Raw genomic sequence first — 20,899 nt, 5'->3', positions numbered from 1 at the left:
CTTTTGAATAGCCCAAGCCACCAAACAGACTGCAACACTAGCAGCTCTACTTTACATCTGCCCAGGGATAACACTACCGCTTCCAACACCATCACACATTCTGGCTTCCTAGGGCTTAACAGAAGTAGGGATCAAACAAGCCCCAAGGGCGGCGCCTGTGGCTCAGCGGGTAGGGCGCCTGCCCCATATGCCGAGGGTGGCGGGTTCAAACCCAGCCCTGGCCAAACTGCAATAAAAAATAGCTGGGCGTTGTGGCGGGCGCCTGTAGTCCCAGCTACTTGGGAGGCTGAGGCAAGAGAATCGCCTAAGCCCAAGGATTTGGAGGTTGCTGTGAGCTGAGTGACGCCACGGCACTCTACCGAGGGCAATAAGGTGAGACTCTGTCTCTACAAAAAAAAAAAAAAAAAAAAAAACAAGCCCCAAATGAGAGGTCTTATACTGAAATACACTCAAGCACTTCCCTACTTTCTCTTAGCTCTCCCTCTCCCAACCCACCATCTCATGCCCCAGCCTGGCCTTGCAACACTGTGATAAACAGGCACTATCTACGGCCCCAAGTCAGCAGAGAATCCCACCCCTCTCAGCCCCATATGAAGCAAACAGAAGCTGAGAGGCCCAGCCTCCACACTGGGGGATCAGCTGGAGAGCTGGAACTGGGGCACAAGTCAGGGCAGAGTACATGTGAGCAGGCATGTCACACCACCACTTTGTGCATTTAAAACTCATAGACACAAAGCTCGAATTTGAATGGTTCAGGAAGAGACCAGCAGAGAACTTCCCTGGCTCTTCTGATTCTACAATGTGCATGTGTAGGGGAACAGGGACTCCAGATCAGGAAGGCCTTTTCCTGGTGGTACAGGCTCATCTAGTTGCCTGACCTCAGGTAGCAGGGCTCCAGGAGCTGGACAGGAGGGCTTTGGACTGGCCACAGCTGCATGCTGGATGATGACAGGGTTTTTCTCTTCTCACAGCTTAGGGTCAGCTCCACACAGCTGACCTCTGCTCGCCAAGCAAGTACAATAGCAGAGCCAGGTGCTACCAGCACTCTGGAAGTTTCCTGACTCCTGAGGTTTTAGGTCAGAGTCCTTTCCTACATACATGCCAGAGGCACAGACTAGGGCAACAGAACCTTTATTCTGTTGTTAAGGAGCAAGATGCCAGCCTGACAGAGCCAAGGAGCGGCAGGGCCCAGCACTGCCTGCCCCAGAATCCAGTCTGTCCAGGCACTGCTTCAAGCACCAGAGCCACTCTGTCCATGCAGGGTGGGAAGCCCCCTCCACACTGTGCTCAGTCTCAGAGAGGCCCAGAAGATCTCAGGAGGGCTTTGCTGCTGGTCTGAATTTCTTTCCTTTGTGCTTGAAGCTGCGCAGTGGGTTCTGGGCTTTCGCCTTCTATGGGGCAAAGTCACAGGTTAGTTGGAGGAATAAGACCAACAGATCTTAAGAGACCAACTGTCCAGCTGTCTGTCCACCCAAACTGATAAGACTTTGTAGACACAAAAGGACCCTGCACGCCACGAGCCAACAACACCCAAAACTACTGCAGAGGCTGAGGGGGAAAGGGCAGCAAGGAACAAAAAAGTAGGGCCTGTGGGTAGCGGAAGTGTTCCCAGCCCAAGCAATTTTGTCTCAGTCACCAGATTTTTCAGACTTCTGTGCCCACTCACCCCTACACAAACTGTGTCTTTGGTGATGACAAAGCAGCAAGGTAGGGGAGAAAGAAACCACAGCTGTGCCCAAGGCCCCTAGGGGCCATACCTTGGCCCTCCTACAGGAGGAAGATGGCTTTTTCCGCTTCTTATGAGGATGTACGAGGCCACGAAGAGCAGGAGGAACTGGAAGAGATACTTGGCCTCAGCAACAGCCTCACCACTGCCACCCCAACCCTGTCCATGCCACAAACCATTCTCAGCACTGCCTACCTTCACCCTACCGTTTTCCCTGACTCTGCCCCAAATTTGCCAATTCTGACCTCAGGGACAGCCTGTGACATATTCACTACTATGTTTGCACAGGGACAGGAGAATGTGAGCTCATTAGACTGCCCCTATCTAAATCAGTCTTTCTTTTTTTTTTTTTTGTAGAGACAGAGTCTCACTTTATGGCCCTCGGTAGAGTGCCGTGGCCTCACACAGCTCACAGCAACCTCCAACTCCTGGGCTTAAGTGATTCTCCTGCCTCAGCCTCCCGAGTAGCTGGGACGACAGGCGCTGGCCACAACCTGCCATAGCAACCTGCCATAGCCCGGCTATTTTTTGGTTGCAGTTCGGCCGGGGCCGGGTTTGAACCCGCCACCCTCGGTATATGGGGCCAGCGCCTTACTGACTGAGCCACAGGCGCCGCCCTAAATCAGTCTTTCATAGCATTTAAATTACCTGCTATAAACATGTAGCAAGAAAGAAAAGTATCTTGCAAGAAAGAAAATGCAGCTAAAATAAGTCTATAGTAGTTTCTTCACCTGTGGCCTATTATTATAAATTCACTGTGCCCCCAGCTGGTGCCCCATTTTTCCTTCCATTCCCCCATCCCAGTCGCACCTGACTGTGTGGCTCTGTCCTCTCCTCATCCACCCACTGGACTACCCTGAAAGCCTGGGCCCTCTTCAAAGCGTCAAATGTCCCCCATCCTGCCATCTTTCCACCTTTCCCTGGCCTTTCAAAACCTGCTGGCCACACCCTCCTGGCAAGTAACTCCACTCCTACTCAATAGAGCAGCCCTGGTTCCTCAGGCTAAAGCCCGGGTCTTGCCTTCTCCCTGCCCCTTTAACCTGACTCCCTCCCTAAAGTCTCAGATCAGGACCCTGGATGGGGTCCTCCCCAGCTTGCTGTCCTGTGGGAATCTGGCCCTCACCACTCTCTTTGGCATTACCAGGTTCCTGTCTCTTCTAGATCCCGTCTCTCCCCACTTCCTACCGCAAAGGGGCCTCCACTCACTGCCCATGGCCTTCTCTTTGCCACTCTTCTCCTTTAATCCATTTTAGGCATAAAAGTCACACATGATCATTACCAAAATACCACACACAGGATGCCAAAAAAAAAGTCATTATCCAGAGCTTGTGTCAGATGAGAAGAGCGGCCCAGGTTTAATGGCTATGTACACAAATGTCTGGCCTTGGAATTGTCTGTACCGCAGAAACCTCTCCTGGGGTCCTGACCTCACACCTGCCATCCCTTGTACCCCTGCTCTGCCCTCAAGTTCTTCCTTTTGCTACCTCATCTATTTACGCTTTACAGCATCAATTTTTTTTAAGAGATGGAGTCTTACTATTGCCTAAGCTAGCCTGGGACTCTTGGGCTCAAATGATCCTCCTGCCTCAGTCTTCCAAGTAACTGGGACTATAGGCACTGGCCAACACTCTCTGTCGACTGTCCTTTACCAGCAACTCCATAGATACCTTAGCCTCAACTATGAGGCTAATCCCATGGGCTGCCTCCTGCCCATGACTCTCCCTCAAACTGTCCAGTTGCTCCAGCCCAAGGAGGACATAGGTTAGCCAATCACTGGTTCATTCTTTCATTCAGCCAAGCCCTTAGACTACCTGGCTTTAAATCCTGGTCTGCCACCAACTCTGCACTACCTCAGTTCTTTCTCACCTCCACAATAGAGACAGCAAGAGATACTGCAGGATAGGACGAACAAGTTTTATAAGAGTAAGGTGCACTTAGGTGCACCTGCTTGTGGACATGTGTGCTGCCTGGGTCTCTGGGGTCCTGTTCTACCGAAGCATTCCACCACCAAGCACAGGGGCTGACATGCAGTAGCTGAGGAACCAGCACCATTTCCCCCAGCCCACTGTCTCCAACCACCTCGGCCACACTCACCCAGGTAGTCAGGAACATGGCCCAGGTGAGGTTTCACCACCGCAGGATGCAAGGGCAGGTCATGCCGCAGTAGCTGGAGGTCCCTGGGATTGTCTTCAAAGTATGTCTGACAGGGGAAGAGTGAGCACCACAGTTAGCACTGTTCTTTTGTAACTTCACAGATTTAGTTTTTTTGAAAGATAAAATAGTCATATGTTTTAAAATTTAAAAGGCCCTGAGAAAAATAAAATTTTTTTTAATTAAAAATAATGGCAGCACCCGTAGCTTTGTCAGCAAGGGCGCTGGCCACATACACCTACGGTGGCAGGTTCAAACCCGGCCTGGGTCTGCTAAGCAACAATGACAACTACAAGCAAAAAATAGCCGGGCTCTGTGGCTGGTGCCTGTAGTCCCAGCTACTTTGGGAGGCCGAGGCCAGAGAATTGCTTAAGCCCAAGAGTTGGAGGTTGTTGTGAGCTGTAATGCCACCGCACTCTACCCAGGGCGACAGCTTGAGACTGTCTCAAAAAACAAACAAACAAAAAACTTAAAAATAAATAAATGAATAAAAGGCATGAGCAATCACACTGCAAAATTTTCATACCACCTGTGTCCCCATCATGCTCCCTGCCTAGAGGCAGCTAGTGGGCTAGTTTCCTATGCTTCCCTCTGAGTCCTGCACACTCATACAACACCAGCACACATTAGACACCTCCTCGTCTGTACTGCACATAGCAGCACCCACACCCCTTTCCACTTGGCATCATCTTACAGACTGCTCTGTATCAACACACAGCCTCATCATTCTTTCCTGTGTCTGTGTAACCTAAGGCTCTGGACACATATTAACTCACCTAGCAAGCCACTCTGTTCCCACTTTGTGGTTCCATAATAACACTGTGATGAATGAGAGCACAAGTGAGGCTTTGCACATTCACAGGTATGTCTGGGGTTGAGTTCCAGAAGTAAAATTTCTTGACCAAGGGCACTGATAGTGCCCACCCTAAAGCTGTGCCAGTTTACCACCCAGCCAAACTGGCTGACTTTCTCAGTGGTTCTTGGCCTGTTTCCTCCCTCTCTCTGCCAAAGACCAGCACACTCCCTGACTCTCTGCTTCTCACCACTCAGAGCTTGGCGGATCTCCAAGAAGGACAGCTGCCTAAACTATGCCCCACCTTCACCTCACCTTGAGCTTCTCAGAGTGTAGGAGCTCCTCCTTGATCTCCTTCAATCTCGCCTCCCGAATGGCCTGTTTAGTCACCGAGCGCATGGCATCCTAAGGGTGGACACTGAAGGTCAAGACAGAGAGGCTGCCCCAAATCCTCCCTCATACTGGGTGCTCAGCAATGGGTACGATCCTTGGGTCACAGCCCTGTATCCACATGACTCCCCTCCCTGCCATGGTCAGCTTACCCTGCAGCGATAGCGGAAGCCCTCAATCTCCTCCATCCGGAACTGGTAGGGGAGCAGAACAGGAGCCCCATTCTCTGTGGAGAAGGCAGCAGTGAGGGTCCCACAGGTTGAGGGCTTAGGACAAGGTCTTCACATTAGCCCTCCTGTACCTCCTTCCAGGGTAAAGGAGCAGAGGACCCACTGCCTCCCTGGCATGCCAAACACTCAAGTTTGTTTATAGCAAGGTCTCATGGATAGTGGTGATTCATTGGTTCCATGTGTGAACAGGGATGGCCCGTGTGCCCCTGTGTACCAACAGGGGTGACCTTTGCATCCCTGAACCCAGGACTGGCTGCTCACTGTCTCTTCTCCCAAGGATGCTCCGGCTCCAAGGGCACCCCATAACAACAGCCAAGGAGAGCAGCTGAGGAACATGCAGGACCCTGGGGTCAGGGCGGTATGTAGTCACCCAACATTCATGAGGCAAACAATACTTCAGTTTGCTCATCTGTCAAGGGGGACAGTGCTTGCCACACAGGGCATGACAAGGATGACAGTGAAGCTGTCTGTCACACTACATAGCTACCTGTGCTATCACTGTTATGGAATTTTAAGAAGAAGAAGAAACCTGGCCCTGGCCCAAGCACAAAGGAGCCAGGCTCTTACCTCCACTGAGAAGTTCCTCAATCTTGTCCAAGTGGGACTGCTCCATGGGCAGCACAAAGGTCAAGACTATGCCTGGGTTGTCAGCACGTGCTGTCCTACAAGTTGAGAGAGCCAAGCTTGCACCTCCAGCCTGTAGGTTCTCACCATTACACCCCGAATCCAGCATGCCCACTGTCCAGGTGCCTGGCCTATCACTCCCAACCCTCCTACCTGCCAGCTCGATGGATATAGGCCTCAGGGGTGGGGGGAAGATCAAAGTTGAGTACTGCAGACACATGGTGGAAGTCTATCCCCCGGGCCACACCTGCTTCTGGATCAGAGCCCCTAAGAGAAGACTCAATGTTAGCAAGACCTTTCCTGTCCTCTGGGTGGGCATTCTCAAGCTTAATTAGTAAAATTTTCTCGAAACAAAGACTAAAGGCCACAGGACCCTGATATACAGAAGACTGATAACAGAACTGTTCTGGGAGTTGGGGTATCACAGGGTAGCCTGAAGCTCTGACATGTAGCCAAACCCTTGCTCTGACCTCAGTTCTAGGGCAACAGCACATCTCATTGCCCTATAGGGTAATCTGAAAACCACCCTGAGCCAGTCAACCCTTCAGGTGGCCAAAGACTGGGAGCTTCCCCGTTCCCCTCAGAAATATGCTCCCTACAAGCCACAGACACACACCCAGTGCAAGCTGGGTCACCTCCCCTGTAGGAAAGTGAGCACCATCAACTGTGGTGTAATCTTGTCCTTTGTGCTGCACATCACTCCCCTTCAATGTACCCCCTCAGCTAAGCAAGGCCTTCAGGGGCTCTCTGGGCTATGCTATCAGCCAGGCCTGGCTTTGGTTCTATGCACTCTGATTTCAGTCTTCCACAAAGCTGGAAAACAAGCTTTGTTGTTGTTGTTGTTGTTGTTGTTGTTGAGACAGAGTCTCACTTTGTAGCCCTCAGTAGAGTGCTGTGCTCACAGCAACCTCAAACTCTTGGGATTAAGCGATTCTCTTGCCTTCGCCTCCTGGGTAGCTGTGACTACAGCAGCCCGCCATGATGCCTGGCTAATTTTTAGAGATGAGGTCTTACTCTGGTTCAGGTTGGTCTTGAACTCATGAGCTCAAGCAATCCACCTACATCGGCCTCCCAGAGTGCTAGGATTATAGGCGTGAGCCATCTCACCTGGCGGAAAACAAGCCTTTCTAAGGATGAGAAGAGAAATCTGGACTCACTTGTCCCCTCTGGGCCCTCGGCCCCGACGCTTGCCCTTTACTGGAGGTCCCAGGACTTCAGCATCAGTTGCTATGACAGAATCGTAGAAGCCTTGGTTGAACTGTGAAATGATGTGGCACCTGCAGTCCAAAAACGGAGGGAAGGTTAGCTAGCCCTGCAGAGCAGCTGGAGGCCCTTCTTCCATCCCCAGTTTCATAGAAACCATCACCCTTTCCTACTTTTTCTTCCTCTTAATTTCTACCCCTATTTAATCTTTGTACCTCAAATTCCTCAGCTGAAAATCAAGTAACAGAAGGTATTTCAATGTTGTGAAGAATAAGTATCAGTCAAGTCCAGAGGCCCCTACCAAGTGCGTGAGAAACAGGAACATCTACTGAGACCCTTTTTCAATCCCCATCTTCAACTTATCTACACCAGATGTTGGCTGTGGCAAACCTGGAGCGCAGTGGGAGCTCCCCATTGAGCACACAAGTGGGGATGCTGAACTGTTCCAGAAACAGGCGCAGACGGTAACTCCGCTCCAGAGTGTTGACAAAGAGCAGGGACTTTCCCCGAATCAACGACAGCTTAAGCAGGGCATATAGCAGCAAAAATTTGTCTTCCTCAGTGTCACAGACCACCTGAAACTGCTGTAACTGGTCTGGCCCAGGTAGTTGGGACTCCTGTAACTTGAGTGTAACCTGGAAAGAGGATAGGCCTGGGGTCAAGAAAGCAAGAGAACACAGAGATGCTACAGCCACTTGCTCAGCAACCAAAGCACTGACATTTCAGTGCAGAGTTACATTTAAAGATTCTTGGCACCCTAAGTCCCCTCCGGTTTTGTAACCTAAAAACTCAAAGTACCTGAACTGTTTTGGTACACAGGGAACATAAACCATATATAAAGCATTTGGGGCACAGAACAAAGAAAACCACATCAATAAATAACTATATTGAGTACAGAAGGCCTATGGTAACAGGCCTTCTGAAGAATAATATTTAATTAAGGTGAGAACTCTGGCCTTAGAATTTTGGCTCTACCACTCAAAGCAGCCCCTTTAGGGATTCCTGCTCAAGCTTTTATTTATTTATTTATTTATTTAGAGACAGAGTCTGACTTCATTGCCCTCAGTAGAGTGCTGTAGCATCACAGCTCACAGCAACCTCAAACACTTGGGCTTAAGCGATTTTCTTACCTCAGCCTCCCAAGTAGCTGGGACTACAGGCACCTGCCACAACACTCGGCTATTTTGTTGTTGTTGTTACTGTTGTGATTGTTGTTTAGTAGGACCAGGCTGGGCTCAAACCCATCGGCCTCAGTGTATGTCACCAGCACCCTACTCACTGAACTACAGGCCCTGAGCCTGCTCAAGTTTTTACGCAAAGCATGGTTTGAACTGGGAAATAACCCCTGGGGGCCACCTGGAAATATGTAGTGATTTTAGATCACTGGATTTTAGTGAACCAGGGTTAAGATACCCAGTGACAACTGTCCCACACAAAACACCAAATACTCCTCTGAAAAGGAGTATAAACTCTTAGAGTAGAAGTATTCAACCTACAGCCTCAGGCTGATTTTGTAAGGACGTTTTTTGCCTATCCATGGTGTCAGATATTATGAAAAGTATGCACAGACCTTTTTGCTAATTAGCTTTCACAAACGTTTGTGTATTTAATGTGTGACGCAGGACAACTCCTATTTTTCCAACATGCAGCAGAGAAAAAAAAGGTTGAACACCCCTGTTAGAGTATCCCCATACCCACAGCTCTACTCATTCCCATGGTGCTCCTTACCGGGTTATGTAGTACTAGCTCCTTGAGTGCTTGTACATCCTCATTAAAAGTAGCCGACATGAGAAAAGCCTGGTAAATGCGGGGCAAATGACTGAAACAAAACAGAGCCTGATCAGATGCCAGGCCCAAGGGCCTCTAATTGTGACAACATTTTTTTTTTTTTTTTGAGACAGTCTCACTATGTCACCCTCAGTAGAGGGCCGTGGCATCACAGCTCACAGCAACCTCAAACTCTTGGGCTTAAGCAATTCTCTTGCCTCAGCCTCCCAAGTAGCTGGGACTACAGGCGCCTGCCACAGTGCCGTCTATTTTTTGTTGTAGTTGTTGCAGTTGTCATTGTTGTTTTCGCTGGCCCTGGCCAGGTTTGAACCCACCAGCCTCAGGGTATGTGGCTGGCACCATAACCACTGTGCTATAGGCACAGAGCCTTGGCAAGTGAACTTCTCATCACCCTGCCCCCTACTCTCTACACACAGACATTTCCACTAGGAATCACCCCCACATTCCTTTCTTTCCTTCTTCTTCTTCTTTTTTTTTTACCAGAGAAGACTCTTGAGTTCTTCCTCAAAGCCAAAGGAAAAAAGAAGATCAGCCTCATCCACCACCAGCAGCTCCAGGGAATCACGCAGTTTCAAGTTATCTTGCTGCAAGTGGCTTAAAATGCGGGAAGGGGTCCCCACCACCACATCTGGCTTCTCCATCAGCATAGCTCTGCAGGTGGGCAAGACATCTTATCAGTGTAAGGAAGAATGTAGCAGCTGGGACCTCAACCTTTCTCACTTGTTGCACACAAACCCAACCCCACCTTTCTGTGTAGCTTCATTGACCTACAGCCCTGTTGCTTTCACTCACCGCTGAGAGGCTGAGTCGTCAGCAGCTGAGACATTGGCCACCCGGACATCTCGCGCACAATAAGCAGCCAGCTGCTGAATCATGGACTGGGCCTGCCGTGCCAGCTCCTTGGTAGGAACAAGGACAAGGCCTCTCACAGCCTGTTCTACCACAGGACCTGTCTTTAAAAACATGAAGACTTTAGCTAGCAGAGTACGTCACTGTGTCTAACGGATGCTTTTCTCTATCTCTTCCAAGCAATCTGTTCCATCCATTGCCATACAATGCTCCTCTGTTATGCCTAACGCCTCACTCTACCCACTTTAGAATGTAGGGTGGAGAGTTCTTTTTCCAGCCACAGACTCTCAAAAAGAATAACTTTTTTTTTTTTAAGAGACAGAGTCTCACTTTGTTGCCCTTGGTAGAGTGCTGTGCTGTCACAGCTCACAGCAACCTCCAACTCCTGGGCTTAGATGATTCTCTTGCCTCAGCCTCCCAAGTAGCTGGGACTACAGGCACCCTCCACAACACCCGGCTATTTTTTGTTGCAGTTTGGCTGAGGAGGGGTTTGAACCCGTCACCCTCGGTATATGGGGCCAGGGCCCTACCCACTGAGCCACAGGAGCCACCCCTCAAAAAGAATAACTTACTCGGCCGGGGGTGGTGGCTCACGCCTGTAGTCCCAGTGCAGTGGGAGGCCGAGGCGGGTGGATTGCCTGAGCTCAGAGGTTCAAGACCCATATGAGCAGCAGTGAGCCAGAGTAAGACCCCGTCTCTACTAACAACATCAAAAACAGCCAGCACCGCAGGAGAAAGAAGAAAATCAACAAAAAAAGGAGAGTACTTCAAACAAAGAAGAATGAACAAGCACACTGAAATTAAAAAAAAAAAAAAGAATAACTTATTCTATGTTTATGAAGTTACTTATAACATACTAGTCATGGGGCTGAACCCTCACAATAATGCTGTAAGCAGAAAGAGATGTGACTCCTTTTTATAGAAAAAACAAAGAAAGCAATTTGTTAGAGGGAATAGGTAAATTCACACCTAATGGGTACAATGCACACTATCCGTCTGATAAGCAAACTGATACTTTGACTCAAACCGTGCAAAGGAAATTTATGTAACCGAAACGTTTGTACCGCAGTAAATAAAATAAAGACGTGGTTTCTTGACAATTATACAAAGGTTTTTTTGTTTGTTTGTTTTGTTTTTAGACAAAGTCGCCCTATGTTGCCCTCGGTAGAGTGCTGTGGCATCATAGCTCACAGTAACCTCACTTTGGGCTTAACCGATTCTCTTGCCTTAGCCTCCCAAGTGATTATACAAACCTTGTGCTAGCCGGCACCTCTCTCAGCCTTTTAGAGCCCATCTCCTTCCTCCCCTCGACCCTCCCACTACCCACCGCTTTTCTGTGAAGCAGCAGTTGCAGCATCGGAATAGCATAAGCGGCCGTCTTCCCGGAGCCCGTGCGGGCTCGAGCCAGGAGGTCCTTCCCCTCCAGAGCCAGTGGAATGGCCTTTTCCTGGATCAGCGTAGGTCGCGACCATCCCAGGTCAGTGACAGCCTAGGAAAGGCGAGGAGCGCAGCTCATAAGTCACAGAAGGTGGCAGCGCGCCCTGCGGGCCTGCAAGCCGACTCCCAGCCCTCCCTTGTACCTGCAGGATGCGGTGGTCGAGACCCATGTGTTCAAAGCCCAAAGATTCCGGGTCCGCCATGATGCTGCTCTGTAATGACAACGCGCACGCGCGGCAGGAAAAACGCGTACGACGCGGGGGCGGGTCAAAGTAGCAACCAATCAGTTTCGGGGGATCGTCACTTCCCGGAAATGCTGTCACCTGGTCTTCTGGTATTCCGCCGGGGTTCTGTGGCTGTGCTGCGCTTAGGACAGTGTGAAGGGGGAAACCGAGAAGCTCGCTGTCGAGTCGAAACCTTAAGGCAGCAGAGCACCCTGCAGGTTCCTCGGGCTTTGCCCGACGCAGCCGAAGATCTGGTTTTCAAGACCTGCAAGACAAGCCTTAGTCGGCGCCGAAAGGGCGCAGGACCGGATTAGGGTCAGGGGTCCCGCCGGGCGGCGCTGGCGGTGAGAGACCAAGTGATGCGAGGTGCACCAGCTTTTTGTAAAGCTGCGGAGAAGGGCTGGCCGTCGGAAGAATGAACAGCACAGAGCTTGGCAGCAACTGCTTGAAATAGAAAAAGGATAGTTGTTGTGGGATTCCCAAACCTGGGTGACCGGTTACAGTTGGTTACAGTGCTGTGGGTCCCAAGACTGACAGAGGTCTCATAGGTCAAAATCGAGGTTATAGTTCCAGTGTCAGACTTTTGACCTACAGAACTATTAAAATAATAAATAAGGGGTGGTGTTGGGAGAGGTTGGTTGTGCGTTTGAGACTGAGTCTAACTCTGTTACGCTAGGTAGAGTGCCCTGGGGTCATCGAACTCCAGAGTTAAAGCCATCCACCAGTCTCAGCCTCCCAGAGTGCTAGGATTACAAACGTGAGACACCACGCCCAGCCTAATTTACGTTGTTTTACTACATTGTGGTGATTTGTTACAGCAGCAATGGAAAAGTAGTGCACGTGGGAATTAAGAATCCTTATCACAAAGTCTTTAAAAGTGTTAGGGGGGAGCTGAAGAGAGGTCAGGGTGATGCCAAGTGAGGACTCAACCGCAGTTACTGGATTTCGATGGTGGAGGAAAGGGAACAGAGCCAAGCTGGAAGAAACAGGGAAACAGACCCTCTGGGCGGCGCCTGTGACTCAGTGAGTTGGGCGCCGGCTCCATATACCGAGGGTGGAGAGTTCAAACCCGGCCCTGGCCAAACTGCAACAAAAAAAATAGCTGGGCGTTGTAGCAGGCGCCTGTAGTCCCAGCTACTCGGGAGGCTGAGGCAAGAGAATCGCCAAAGCCCAAGAGCTGGAGGTTGCTGTGAGCTGCGATGCCACAGCATTCTATTGAGGGCGACAAAGTGAGACTCTGTCTCTTAAAAAAAAAAAAAAAAGAAAGAAACAGTCCCACCCAGATGATCCTGGAAAATCTCAACCCCTTCTTCATCTCACCACCACCCCACCACCCCCGCGTTTGTTTTTTGAAACAGGGTCTCACTGTTGCTGCAGGCTGAATGCAGTGGCCTGATAGCTAACGGCAGCCTTGAATTCCTAGGGATCACCTCACCCTTACTCAGCCTCCTGAGTGGTGAGACTACAGCCACACCTAGCTGATTTTTAAAAAATTTTTAAAGACAGGGCCTAGCTTTGTTGACTAGGCTGTTGTCTAACTCCTGGCCTCAAGCAATCCTCGTATCTTGTCCTCCCAAAGTGCTGGTTTTACTAGGTGAGCCACCATGCTCAGCCAGTTTCCCTATTTTAAAGTTGTCCGATTAGCAACCTTAATTCCCTTTTGCCATGTTAAGTAACATATTCACATATTTCAGGGATTAGAATAAGGACATCTTTGAGGAGTCATTATTCTGCGTATTCTGTGTTTGGTACCACCCAAATACAAAGCTACTAAGACTGGACCTGAGTTGCCCAGGTGTCTACCACCGGCTGACAAACTACTGGGGTGATCCTATGCATCCTGTCTGAGAAGTGCAGCCCAGCAATGAATACCATAAGCTATCAACTGGCTGTTAGGTTGAGAACAAAGTAGTTCATGCACCAACAGGCAGTCAGGCGGATCAAATGATGAAGATGGACACCGCCAATCCCAGTAAAAACTGCAAAAGTGAGCTGGGATGATAGAGGATGTTAAGAATGAGTGCCACAGCCAGGTGCAGTGGCTCACACCTGTAATCCTAGCACTCTGGGAGGCTGAGGTGAGTGGATTGCTTGCACTCAGAAATTCAAGACCAGCCTGAGCAAGAATGAAACCCCATCTCTACTAAAAATAGAAAAACTAGCCAGGTATCGTGGCAGACATCTGTAGTCACACTACTCAGGAGGCTCAGGCCAGAGGATCGCTTAAGCCCAAGAGTTTGAGGTTGCTGTGAGCTATGATGCCACAGCACTCTGCCCAAGGCAACAGTATGAGACTCTGTCTCAAAAAAAGAAAGAATGGATACCCCTTTTCCTGCAACCTTTTGTGTGTGTGGTAAAGAGAAAGAAGGCTGTTTGTTAAAGATATTGTAGAGCAGGGGTGTCCAACCTTTTTTTTTCTCTACCAAACATTGGAAGAAGAGTTGTCTTGAACCACACGTTAAATACACAAACACTAATGAAAGCTGATTAGCAAAAAACAAAAAAGGTCCCAGAGTACTTTTTGTGGTATCTGACAGCACAGATAAGCAAAAAAGTTGTCACAAAATCAGCATGTGGCCCTTAGGCTGCCATATAGAGTCTAGGAACTTCAGAATGGAATCAGGGTAATATGGGCATGGGGAAGAAGAATCACCTTATTTTGAGTGTAGCTTAAATACTGTTCTTATTTTATTTTTTTGCAGTTTTTGGCTGAGGCTGGGTTTGAACCTGCCACCTCCACTATACGCGGCCGGCGCCCTACTCCTTTGAGCCACAGGTGCTGCCCCTGTACTATTTTTTTTTTTTTTTCATTTTTTTAACCTACCACTTAAGGAAAGACTGCTGTATAAAAAACAAAACTTTTTTTAGGCCATAATGTATCTGTGAATATGATACACAATATGGAAATCCTTATTCACCCCACGGCCACCACTATTTGGCCCGTCTCCTCACCATTAAAATCCCACCTGCCCCATCAGTATAAAGGTATAATGCACGTCCACCTCTGTCTTCACTCTTTCCTATCAAAATTAAGAGACACCTACCGGCATAGTTGAGCTCAACTGTTTCCATTGCCAAACAAACCTATGGAAGCCGGGCCCAGCCCTTATCGGTGCCTTCTTGTCCTCTTAATACTCCATGTTCCAGTGGCTGCTTTATAGACTAGATTCCTATTAACAACCATAAAGCAGAAATGTGTCCCTGACATGTCATGGACTCCCCAAAGATCCCAAGCCAGAGGTCCACATATCTAACTAGTTCAAAAGATATCTGATTTTTACTAGGTCAATTCAAAAGTGAAGAATATTGCATTGTGGGCGGCACCTGTCGCTCAAGGAGTAGGACGCCAGCCCCATATACCAGAGGTGGCAGGTTCAAAGCCGGTCTCAGCCAAAAACTGCAACAACAACAACAATAAAAGAATATTGTGGGCAGTGGGGAATTTTTTTCATTATCTTTCCTTTTTTGATTCTCTGCCTTTTTTCTTTTTGCCTCTTTTTCTTTTTTTTATTTTCTTCTTTTTTAAAAAAAAATAAAAGTCGAGTTCTTTTAAAAAGAAAAAAAAAAAGAATATTGTGTTGTAAAGCAGAACCACCCCCCCCCCCAAAAAATGTAAATTTGCCAATTATTTTAAATACTTGAAGAATTTTGGCATTTCACCTCACAGGACTATTACAAGGCTACCCAGAATTAGAAATATGAAGAATATATAGAATTTTTAAAATACAAAAATATTAAAAGAAAAACCTATAGAACTAAATTGCATATATTTTTATAACTAAAAATAAGTACACATATATGGAATAGTATAGAACATAAGGAAAAATACAGGAGTTTAGTTCTGTAGGTCAGATAAATTTAATAAACATTTCAAATATATACTATATACTAATAATATGAAATAAAATATCAAGAATGGGCAACTAGGGCGGCGCCTGTGGCTCAGTGAGTAGGGCGCCGGCCCCATATGCCGAGGGTGGCGGGTTCAAACCCAGCCCCGGCCAAACTGCAAACAAAAAAAAAAATAGCCGGGCGTTGTGGCGGGCGCCTGTAGTCCCAGCTGCTCGGGAGGCTGAGGCAAGAGAATCGCATAAGCCCAAGAGTTAGAGGTTGCTGTGAGCCGTGTGACGCCACGGCACTCTACCCAAGGGCGGTACAGTGAGACTCTGTCTCTACAAAAAAAAAAAGAATGGGCAACTAATGATACTACATTTTATTCAGGAGAAGGGCATGAGGGAAGTATACTACTATTTGTTCAAATTTATGATTTTGAGGGCTAAGAATTAAGGTACTTAGTTTCTTCAGGTAACTACTTGCTGATACACTGTCTACTTGGTTGACCTTTGTGAATGGTCCAGCACCCACCACGTCCATTCCCAAAGCCCCTAGAAACTGGCCCATCTAGGCCAAGTCTTAGTACCACAATTCCACACTGAAGTCCACTCCAGGTCATTAGTTCCAGGCCAGGAAACTCCTTTTTCCCTTTGCACCTCCCCTCAACCTCTTATTTCATCTCAAACACAGTTACTACAACACATTTTATTTCACTGGAAAATTCTGTATAAAGAACCAAATCTGGTTCTCTTGAAGAAAACATTCACCATAGCTTAAATAAAAGTTAAGGGAATAGAGAAGTAAGAGTACACTGCCCTGTGCTAGCTCTGTTACTACCTTATCTCTTACAGGAGGTCCTATAGGATGGAAATCACAGGTGTCCAAGTTTGACTCTCTGATAACAGCCTTGAGAGCATCTATAACATCTGCTTTCTGGCCCAGAAGGCTGAAATCCTAAGAGCTACCATTGTAGTTATCAAAAATGTGTGAATAAACAGAATGAAGGACTGCATTGGTGTTTTCAGCTAGCTGTAGGCAGTAATACTTCAACTAGGAAGGAAAATATATAATTTATCAAAAAATAGTTCTAATATATAGAAAAACATCTCAGTCCTCTGGGGCCAAGACCTGCCCCTTATTTACATTCGCAAAGCCATTGAGTGAACCCAGGACTGACCAGCAGGCAGTCAGGCAGGTCCTCTGTTGGGCGTGCCAGCTACCTATTACATAAGCAGATGTACAGGGAGCAGAAGGTAAAGGAGACATTTTTCATTTGCTCATTTTGTGATAGAACAGAGGAGAATCACTGGAGACAAAAGAAGCCAGACTTAGTCCTGGGTTAGTTCCAACTCTTCACAAGTCCTAAGAATGATTTTGAAATCTTGGACCAATGTCCTATTCCTTGGGAACCAGGGTTAACAGGTGGTTGATCTGAATGGTTTGTTGCTATGGAACCAATGTGACTTACATGCTTTTTCATTTTTTCCCCTCAAAATCCATGTGGATAAGGGAGTGGGTGGGGAAAGTACCAAATAAATGAAGTGAGAAGCAGAGGTTATATGGAGAGGGCACTACACCAGTTTCTTGGCCTCAAAGAAGCTCTTGAGGTGACGCATCTGCCAGATGCCAGTGAGGATAAGGATGACAGTCTGAGCAATGGACCACCACAGGACCCTCTGGTTGGTGCTCTCGCTGGTCAGTCGGAAGCGTTCTTCACGATACTGTGTGGAGCAACACAGAGTTAAATGAGCAGGAGAAATAGTCCCAACCTGTTGTAAGGACCCTCCCTGTAGGTTGCTACTCAACTCCAGAATCAACACCCTTTGGAATACTGCCTGTGACTCCATTAGAGGAGCTACAATTTCTCCACTGAGACTGCCCCAAAGAAAGGACAGTGCTCTCCCTCCACAATCATCTTTGTTAGGATTGAAATCATGCTCCTACCATTTATGACAAGATCCCAAGAAAAAGAGGTAGGCAATGGCTCTTATAGTCAAGTGTCCTCTCTTCACTTTATTTATTTTTTTTTTTTTTGTAGAGACAGAGTCTCACTGTACCGCCCTCAGGTAGAGTGCCGTGGCGTCACACGGCTCACAGCAACCTCTAACTCTTGGGCTTACGCGATTCTCTTGCCTCAGCCTCCCAAGCAGCTGGGACTACAGGCACCCGCCACAACGCCCGGCTATTTTTTTTTGGTTGCAGTTTGGCCGGGGCTGGGTTTGAACCCGCCACCCTCGGTATATGGGGCCGTCACCCTACTCACTGAGCCACAGGCGCCGCCCTCTTCACTTTATTTTATAGAGCTTAAAAATGACTATCTAAAACAAAGTGATGTATATACATACAATGACATCTTATTCAGTCTAAAAAGGAAGGATATTCTAATATATGCTACAAAATAGATGAACCTTGAGGACATTGTACTGAATGGAATAAGCCAAGCACAAAAGGCCAAACACTGTGTGATTTCGCTTATATGAGGTAGTTAGTAACAGAAAGTAGAATGGTGTGTTGTCAGGGGCTGAGAAGGAAGGAATGGGGTGTCATTGTTTAATACATACACATTTTGAGCCAGGCGCCATGGGTCACTCCTGTAATCCCAGCACTCTGGGAGGCAGAGGTAGGTGGATTGCCTGAGTTCAGGAGTTCAAGACTAGCCCAAGCTAAAGCGAGACCTTGTCTCAAAAAGATAGCTTGGCCAGGAGGTGCCTGTGGCTCAGTGGGTAGGGCGCTGGCCCCATATGCCAGAGGGTGGCAGGTTCGAACCCAGCCCTGGCCAAACTGCAACAAAAAATAGCCAGGTGTTGTGGCGGGCACCTGTAGTCCCAGCTACTTAGGAGGCTGAGGAAAGAGAATTGCCTAAGCCCAAAAGCTGGAGTTTGCTGTGAGCTGTGACACCATGGCACTCTACCAAGGGTGACAAAAAAAAACAAAAACAAAACAATAGCTTGGCCTTGTGGCAGGTGCCTATAGTCCCAGCTTCTTGGGTGGCTGAGGCAAGAGGATCACTTAAGCCCAGGAGTTTGAGGTTGCTGTAAGCTATGATGCCACAACACTCTACCAAGGGTGACAAAGTAAGACTCTGTCTCAAAAAAAAAAAAAAAAAAAAGTACAGGGCAGTGCCTGTGGCTCAGTGAGTACAGCGCTGGCCCCAGATACGGAGGGTGGCAGGTTCAAACCTGGCCTGGCCAAACTGCAACAAAAAAAAATAGCCGGGCGTTGTGGTGAACAACTATAGTCCCAGCTATTCAGAGGCTGAAGCAAGAGAATCGCCTAAGTCCGAGAGTTGGGAGGTTGCTGTGAGCTGTGATGCAACGGCACTCTACTGAGGGCGAGACTCTCTGTCTCCAAAAAAAGAAGTACAAATTTTCACTTTGGGAAGACGAAATGTTCTGGATAGGAATGGTGGTGATGGTGGCACAGTATCATGGATGCATGTAACTATTTGAAAAAGTTCAAATAGCAAGTTCTATGTTACATATATTTTACCACCAAAAAAAAAGAAAAAGTGAAAAACCCCAACTATTTAGACTGATATCCTCCATTCCACTCTCTGAAGAGCTGACCTCCCAAACAGAGAAAGCCCCAAGCAGAAACTTGATGAATAGGTATAGAAAGCATAAAGTGCATTGAGACACGCCCTTACCCTTTGGTAATCTTGCTCCTTCTGAATCTGTTCCACTTGATCAAGCAACTGTCGGGCACGGAGCTGCAGCTCGGTCAGCTTATCCTTAGCAGCAATCTCAGGGTAGTTGTTGGCGTGCTCCCCAACCTGAATGTCCAGGTGCACACGCTACAAGTAAACAAGAAGTGTCTGAGTGGTGGGGCCACCAATCACCTGTGCCCATCTATGGAACAACGCACTCAGTCCCTGGCTGGGGGGTAAAAGGCAAGATCTGTCTCCTCAATTCTGACTGTGAGACAAAGTGTCACAAATATTAACGAAAAATCAAAATTTGGAAGCAAGTCAGAGATTCCAAGCTGAGAAAATCCCCTTACCAGTTTGCCACCAGCAAAGAGAGCCATCTTGGTAGAGTTGGAGTGCAGGCAGATCTGATGGTCACCAGGAGTGTGGGAGGTAAACGTGAAGCGACCCTCAGAGCCGTACTGCCGGGACAGCACCACCTGCAACACGCAGGGAAGGCCCCACCTTTAATACAGCCTTTCAAAGTGCAAGCTCTTGTCCCCCCAGGGCCCCGACTCAGGACCCAGGCAGAGCAGAGCTTCATACACTTCTGGAGCTCCACTTAACAACAGCTTCATGCCGGTCAAAGCACCTCCCGCGGTGGCCTTACCTTGCTGTCAGGGTCCTTCACTTCGACATGCATGCCCAGACCAGGGGTTGAGGGCAGGAAGACCTCCTTCTGCTTATCCCACATTTGTGTACGATAGTTGCCTGCGGGGCAGACACACAGTCATGACTCGGCCCAGCCCCCTCCAAAGTGCAGCCTGGGACACTGGGCAGGGGCCTGGCGTACTCAGGGCACCCGCAGGCCATGTCGTGGTAGGGTGACCTGGCTGGGCGCGAGAGGAAAGGGCATAGCCAAGGGCCAGGCGGTAGACAAAGGGCCTTCCCACCCTCAGCCCGCCTGACCGATGACCATGGTCTCGTCGGGGATTTCCTCGATGAAGCAGCGCTTCTCCGTCTCGCCGATGTGAAAGTAGAGCCCCCAGGAGCCCGCGGTGCACAACCCGAGAAGCAGCAGCGCCAGCCGCCCCATCACAGGGAGAAGCCTGGCTCCAACACCTGCCATCGCGCCTCACCCCCTCGCGCCTGCGCACCGCTCTGCGCCTGCGCGCCATCCTAGGCACGTCGCGCAACAGCCCCAGAGCGGGTTCGCGTAGGGGAGCGCCCTCCCTCCATCCTCACTCCATCCTCACTCCGTACACCACAATGCACCGCCCCTGCGCACTGCCCCGCGCCTGCGCGCTTGCTCAACGACCCTACTCCACGCGCGGAAGGGCGCCTGCGCAGTGACGCCAGCGCCCCCCGCCCCCAGGTCTCCGGGACATCCGGTGCACTCCCGCGCACCGCCCCAACTGCGGCTCTGGACGCCTGCGCACCGCACTGGCATCGCCGCAGCGGGCAAAGGCGACCGCAGAGTGACGCCTGTCCTCGTGTCTTGTATTGGTTTGGTTGGCAGAGCGCCTTAAAGATGTCAGACCCAGGGCGGTGCCTGTGGCTGAATGGGTAGGGCGCCGGCCCCATATACCGAAGGTGGCGGGTTCAAACCCGACCCCGGCCAAATTGCATCGAAAAAATAGCCGGGCGTTGTGGCGGGCGCCTGTAGACCCAGCTACTCCGGAGGCTGAGGCAAGAGAATCGCCTAAGCCCAGGAGTTGGAGGTTGCTGTGAGCTGTGTGACGCCACGCACTCTACCGAGGGCCATAAAGTGAGAGTCCGTCTCTACAAAACAAAACAAAAAGTCACCCAACCGGGCTAAGCTTGTTGGCTCCGATGACCTGAAGATTGCCCGCGGGTTTCTCAGCACGGGCTTTCAGTGCCTTACATGCTAAAAACGAAGAAAAAGTCTTTTTTAGCTTGCCTGTCTGACCTGTGAGAACCGAGGTGAACCCAGACCGACACTCCATGACATCTGGGAACCCACCTTGTCAGGGCTCCCGAAGCTGGCATGTCTAAAGTGGGGAC

The 20,899-nt window shown here is 49.1% G+C and overlaps 2 protein-coding genes across 4 annotated transcripts; both read right to left on the bottom strand.

The window, feature by feature from the left end:
• Nucleotides 1-1,114: 1,114 nt before the first annotated feature.
• DDX56 (DEAD-box helicase 56) lies at nucleotides 1,115-11,497 on the bottom strand. 3 transcript variants are annotated; one of them, XM_053608621.1, is made up of 14 exons: nucleotides 11,335-11,497; nucleotides 11,082-11,243; nucleotides 9,698-9,858; nucleotides 9,386-9,556; nucleotides 8,846-8,936; nucleotides 7,508-7,752; nucleotides 7,072-7,191; nucleotides 6,068-6,181; nucleotides 5,858-5,952; nucleotides 5,213-5,286; nucleotides 4,986-5,075; nucleotides 3,821-3,926; nucleotides 1,758-1,834; nucleotides 1,115-1,391 (listed from the first exon to the last, which is right to left on the bottom strand). In XM_053608621.1, exons 1-14 carry the CDS (start codon nucleotides 11,392-11,394, stop codon nucleotides 1,314-1,316), a joined length of 1,644 nt encoding a protein of 547 aa, XP_053464596.1. In that variant the 5' UTR covers nucleotides 11,395-11,497; the 3' UTR covers nucleotides 1,115-1,313. The 3 variants fall into 3 exon arrangements, with proteins under 3 accessions (XP_053464596.1, XP_053464598.1, XP_053464597.1); XM_053608623.1 differs by having other exon boundaries at nucleotides 9,698-9,854; nucleotides 11,335-11,451; XM_053608622.1 differs by lacking the exon at nucleotides 1,758-1,834.
• Nucleotides 11,498-16,503: 5,006 nt separating this feature from the next.
• Nucleotides 16,504-20,249, bottom strand: TMED4 (transmembrane p24 trafficking protein 4). Its single transcript, XM_053608619.1, has 5 exons — nucleotides 19,844-20,249; nucleotides 19,545-19,645; nucleotides 19,249-19,374; nucleotides 18,896-19,042; nucleotides 16,504-16,970 (listed from the first exon to the last, which is right to left on the bottom strand). Exons 1-5 carry the CDS (start codon nucleotides 20,001-20,003, stop codon nucleotides 16,821-16,823), a joined length of 684 nt encoding a protein of 227 aa, XP_053464594.1. The 5' UTR covers nucleotides 20,004-20,249; the 3' UTR covers nucleotides 16,504-16,820.
• Nucleotides 20,250-20,899: the final 650 nt, after the last annotated feature.

Source organism: Nycticebus coucang, chromosome 11 (genome assembly GCF_027406575.1).
Source record: "Nycticebus coucang isolate mNycCou1 chromosome 11, mNycCou1.pri, whole genome shotgun sequence".
NCBI lineage: Eukaryota > Metazoa > Chordata > Mammalia > Primates > Lorisidae > Nycticebus > Nycticebus coucang.
The sequence above is the reverse complement of the archived record's forward strand: the minus strand, read 5'-3'. Positions and strand labels throughout refer to the sequence as shown.

What these genes read in the sequence shown, in the direction of transcription:
- DDX56 (XM_053608621.1), bottom strand. Translation starts at nt 11,394, where the DNA reads ATGGCGGACCCGGAATCTTTGGGCTTTGAACACATGGGTCTCGACCAC. An exon ending in GAACTCAAGAGTCTTCTCTG is followed by an intron (nt 8,937 to 9,385) that starts GTAAAAAAAAAA and finishes GTTTTGTTTCAG; the next exon opens with TCATTTGCCCCGCATTTACC. An exon ending in TACACTCTGAGAAGCTCAAG is followed by an intron (nt 3,927 to 4,985) that starts GTGAGGTGAAGG and finishes TTCCCCTGTCAG; the next exon opens with ACATACTTTGAAGACAATCC.
- TMED4 (XM_053608619.1), bottom strand. Translation starts at nt 20,003, where the DNA reads ATGGCAGGTGTTGGAGCCAGGCTTCTCCCTGTGATGGGGCGGCTGGCG. An exon ending in TGAAGGACCCTGACAGCAAG is followed by an intron (nt 19,375 to 19,544) that starts GTAAGGCCACCG and finishes TGCGTGTTGCAG; the next exon opens with GTGGTGCTGTCCCGGCAGTA. An exon ending in AGGAGCAAGATTACCAAAGG is followed by an intron (nt 16,971 to 18,895) that starts GTAAGGGCGTGT and finishes TGCTCCACACAG; the next exon opens with TATCGTGAAGAACGCTTCCG.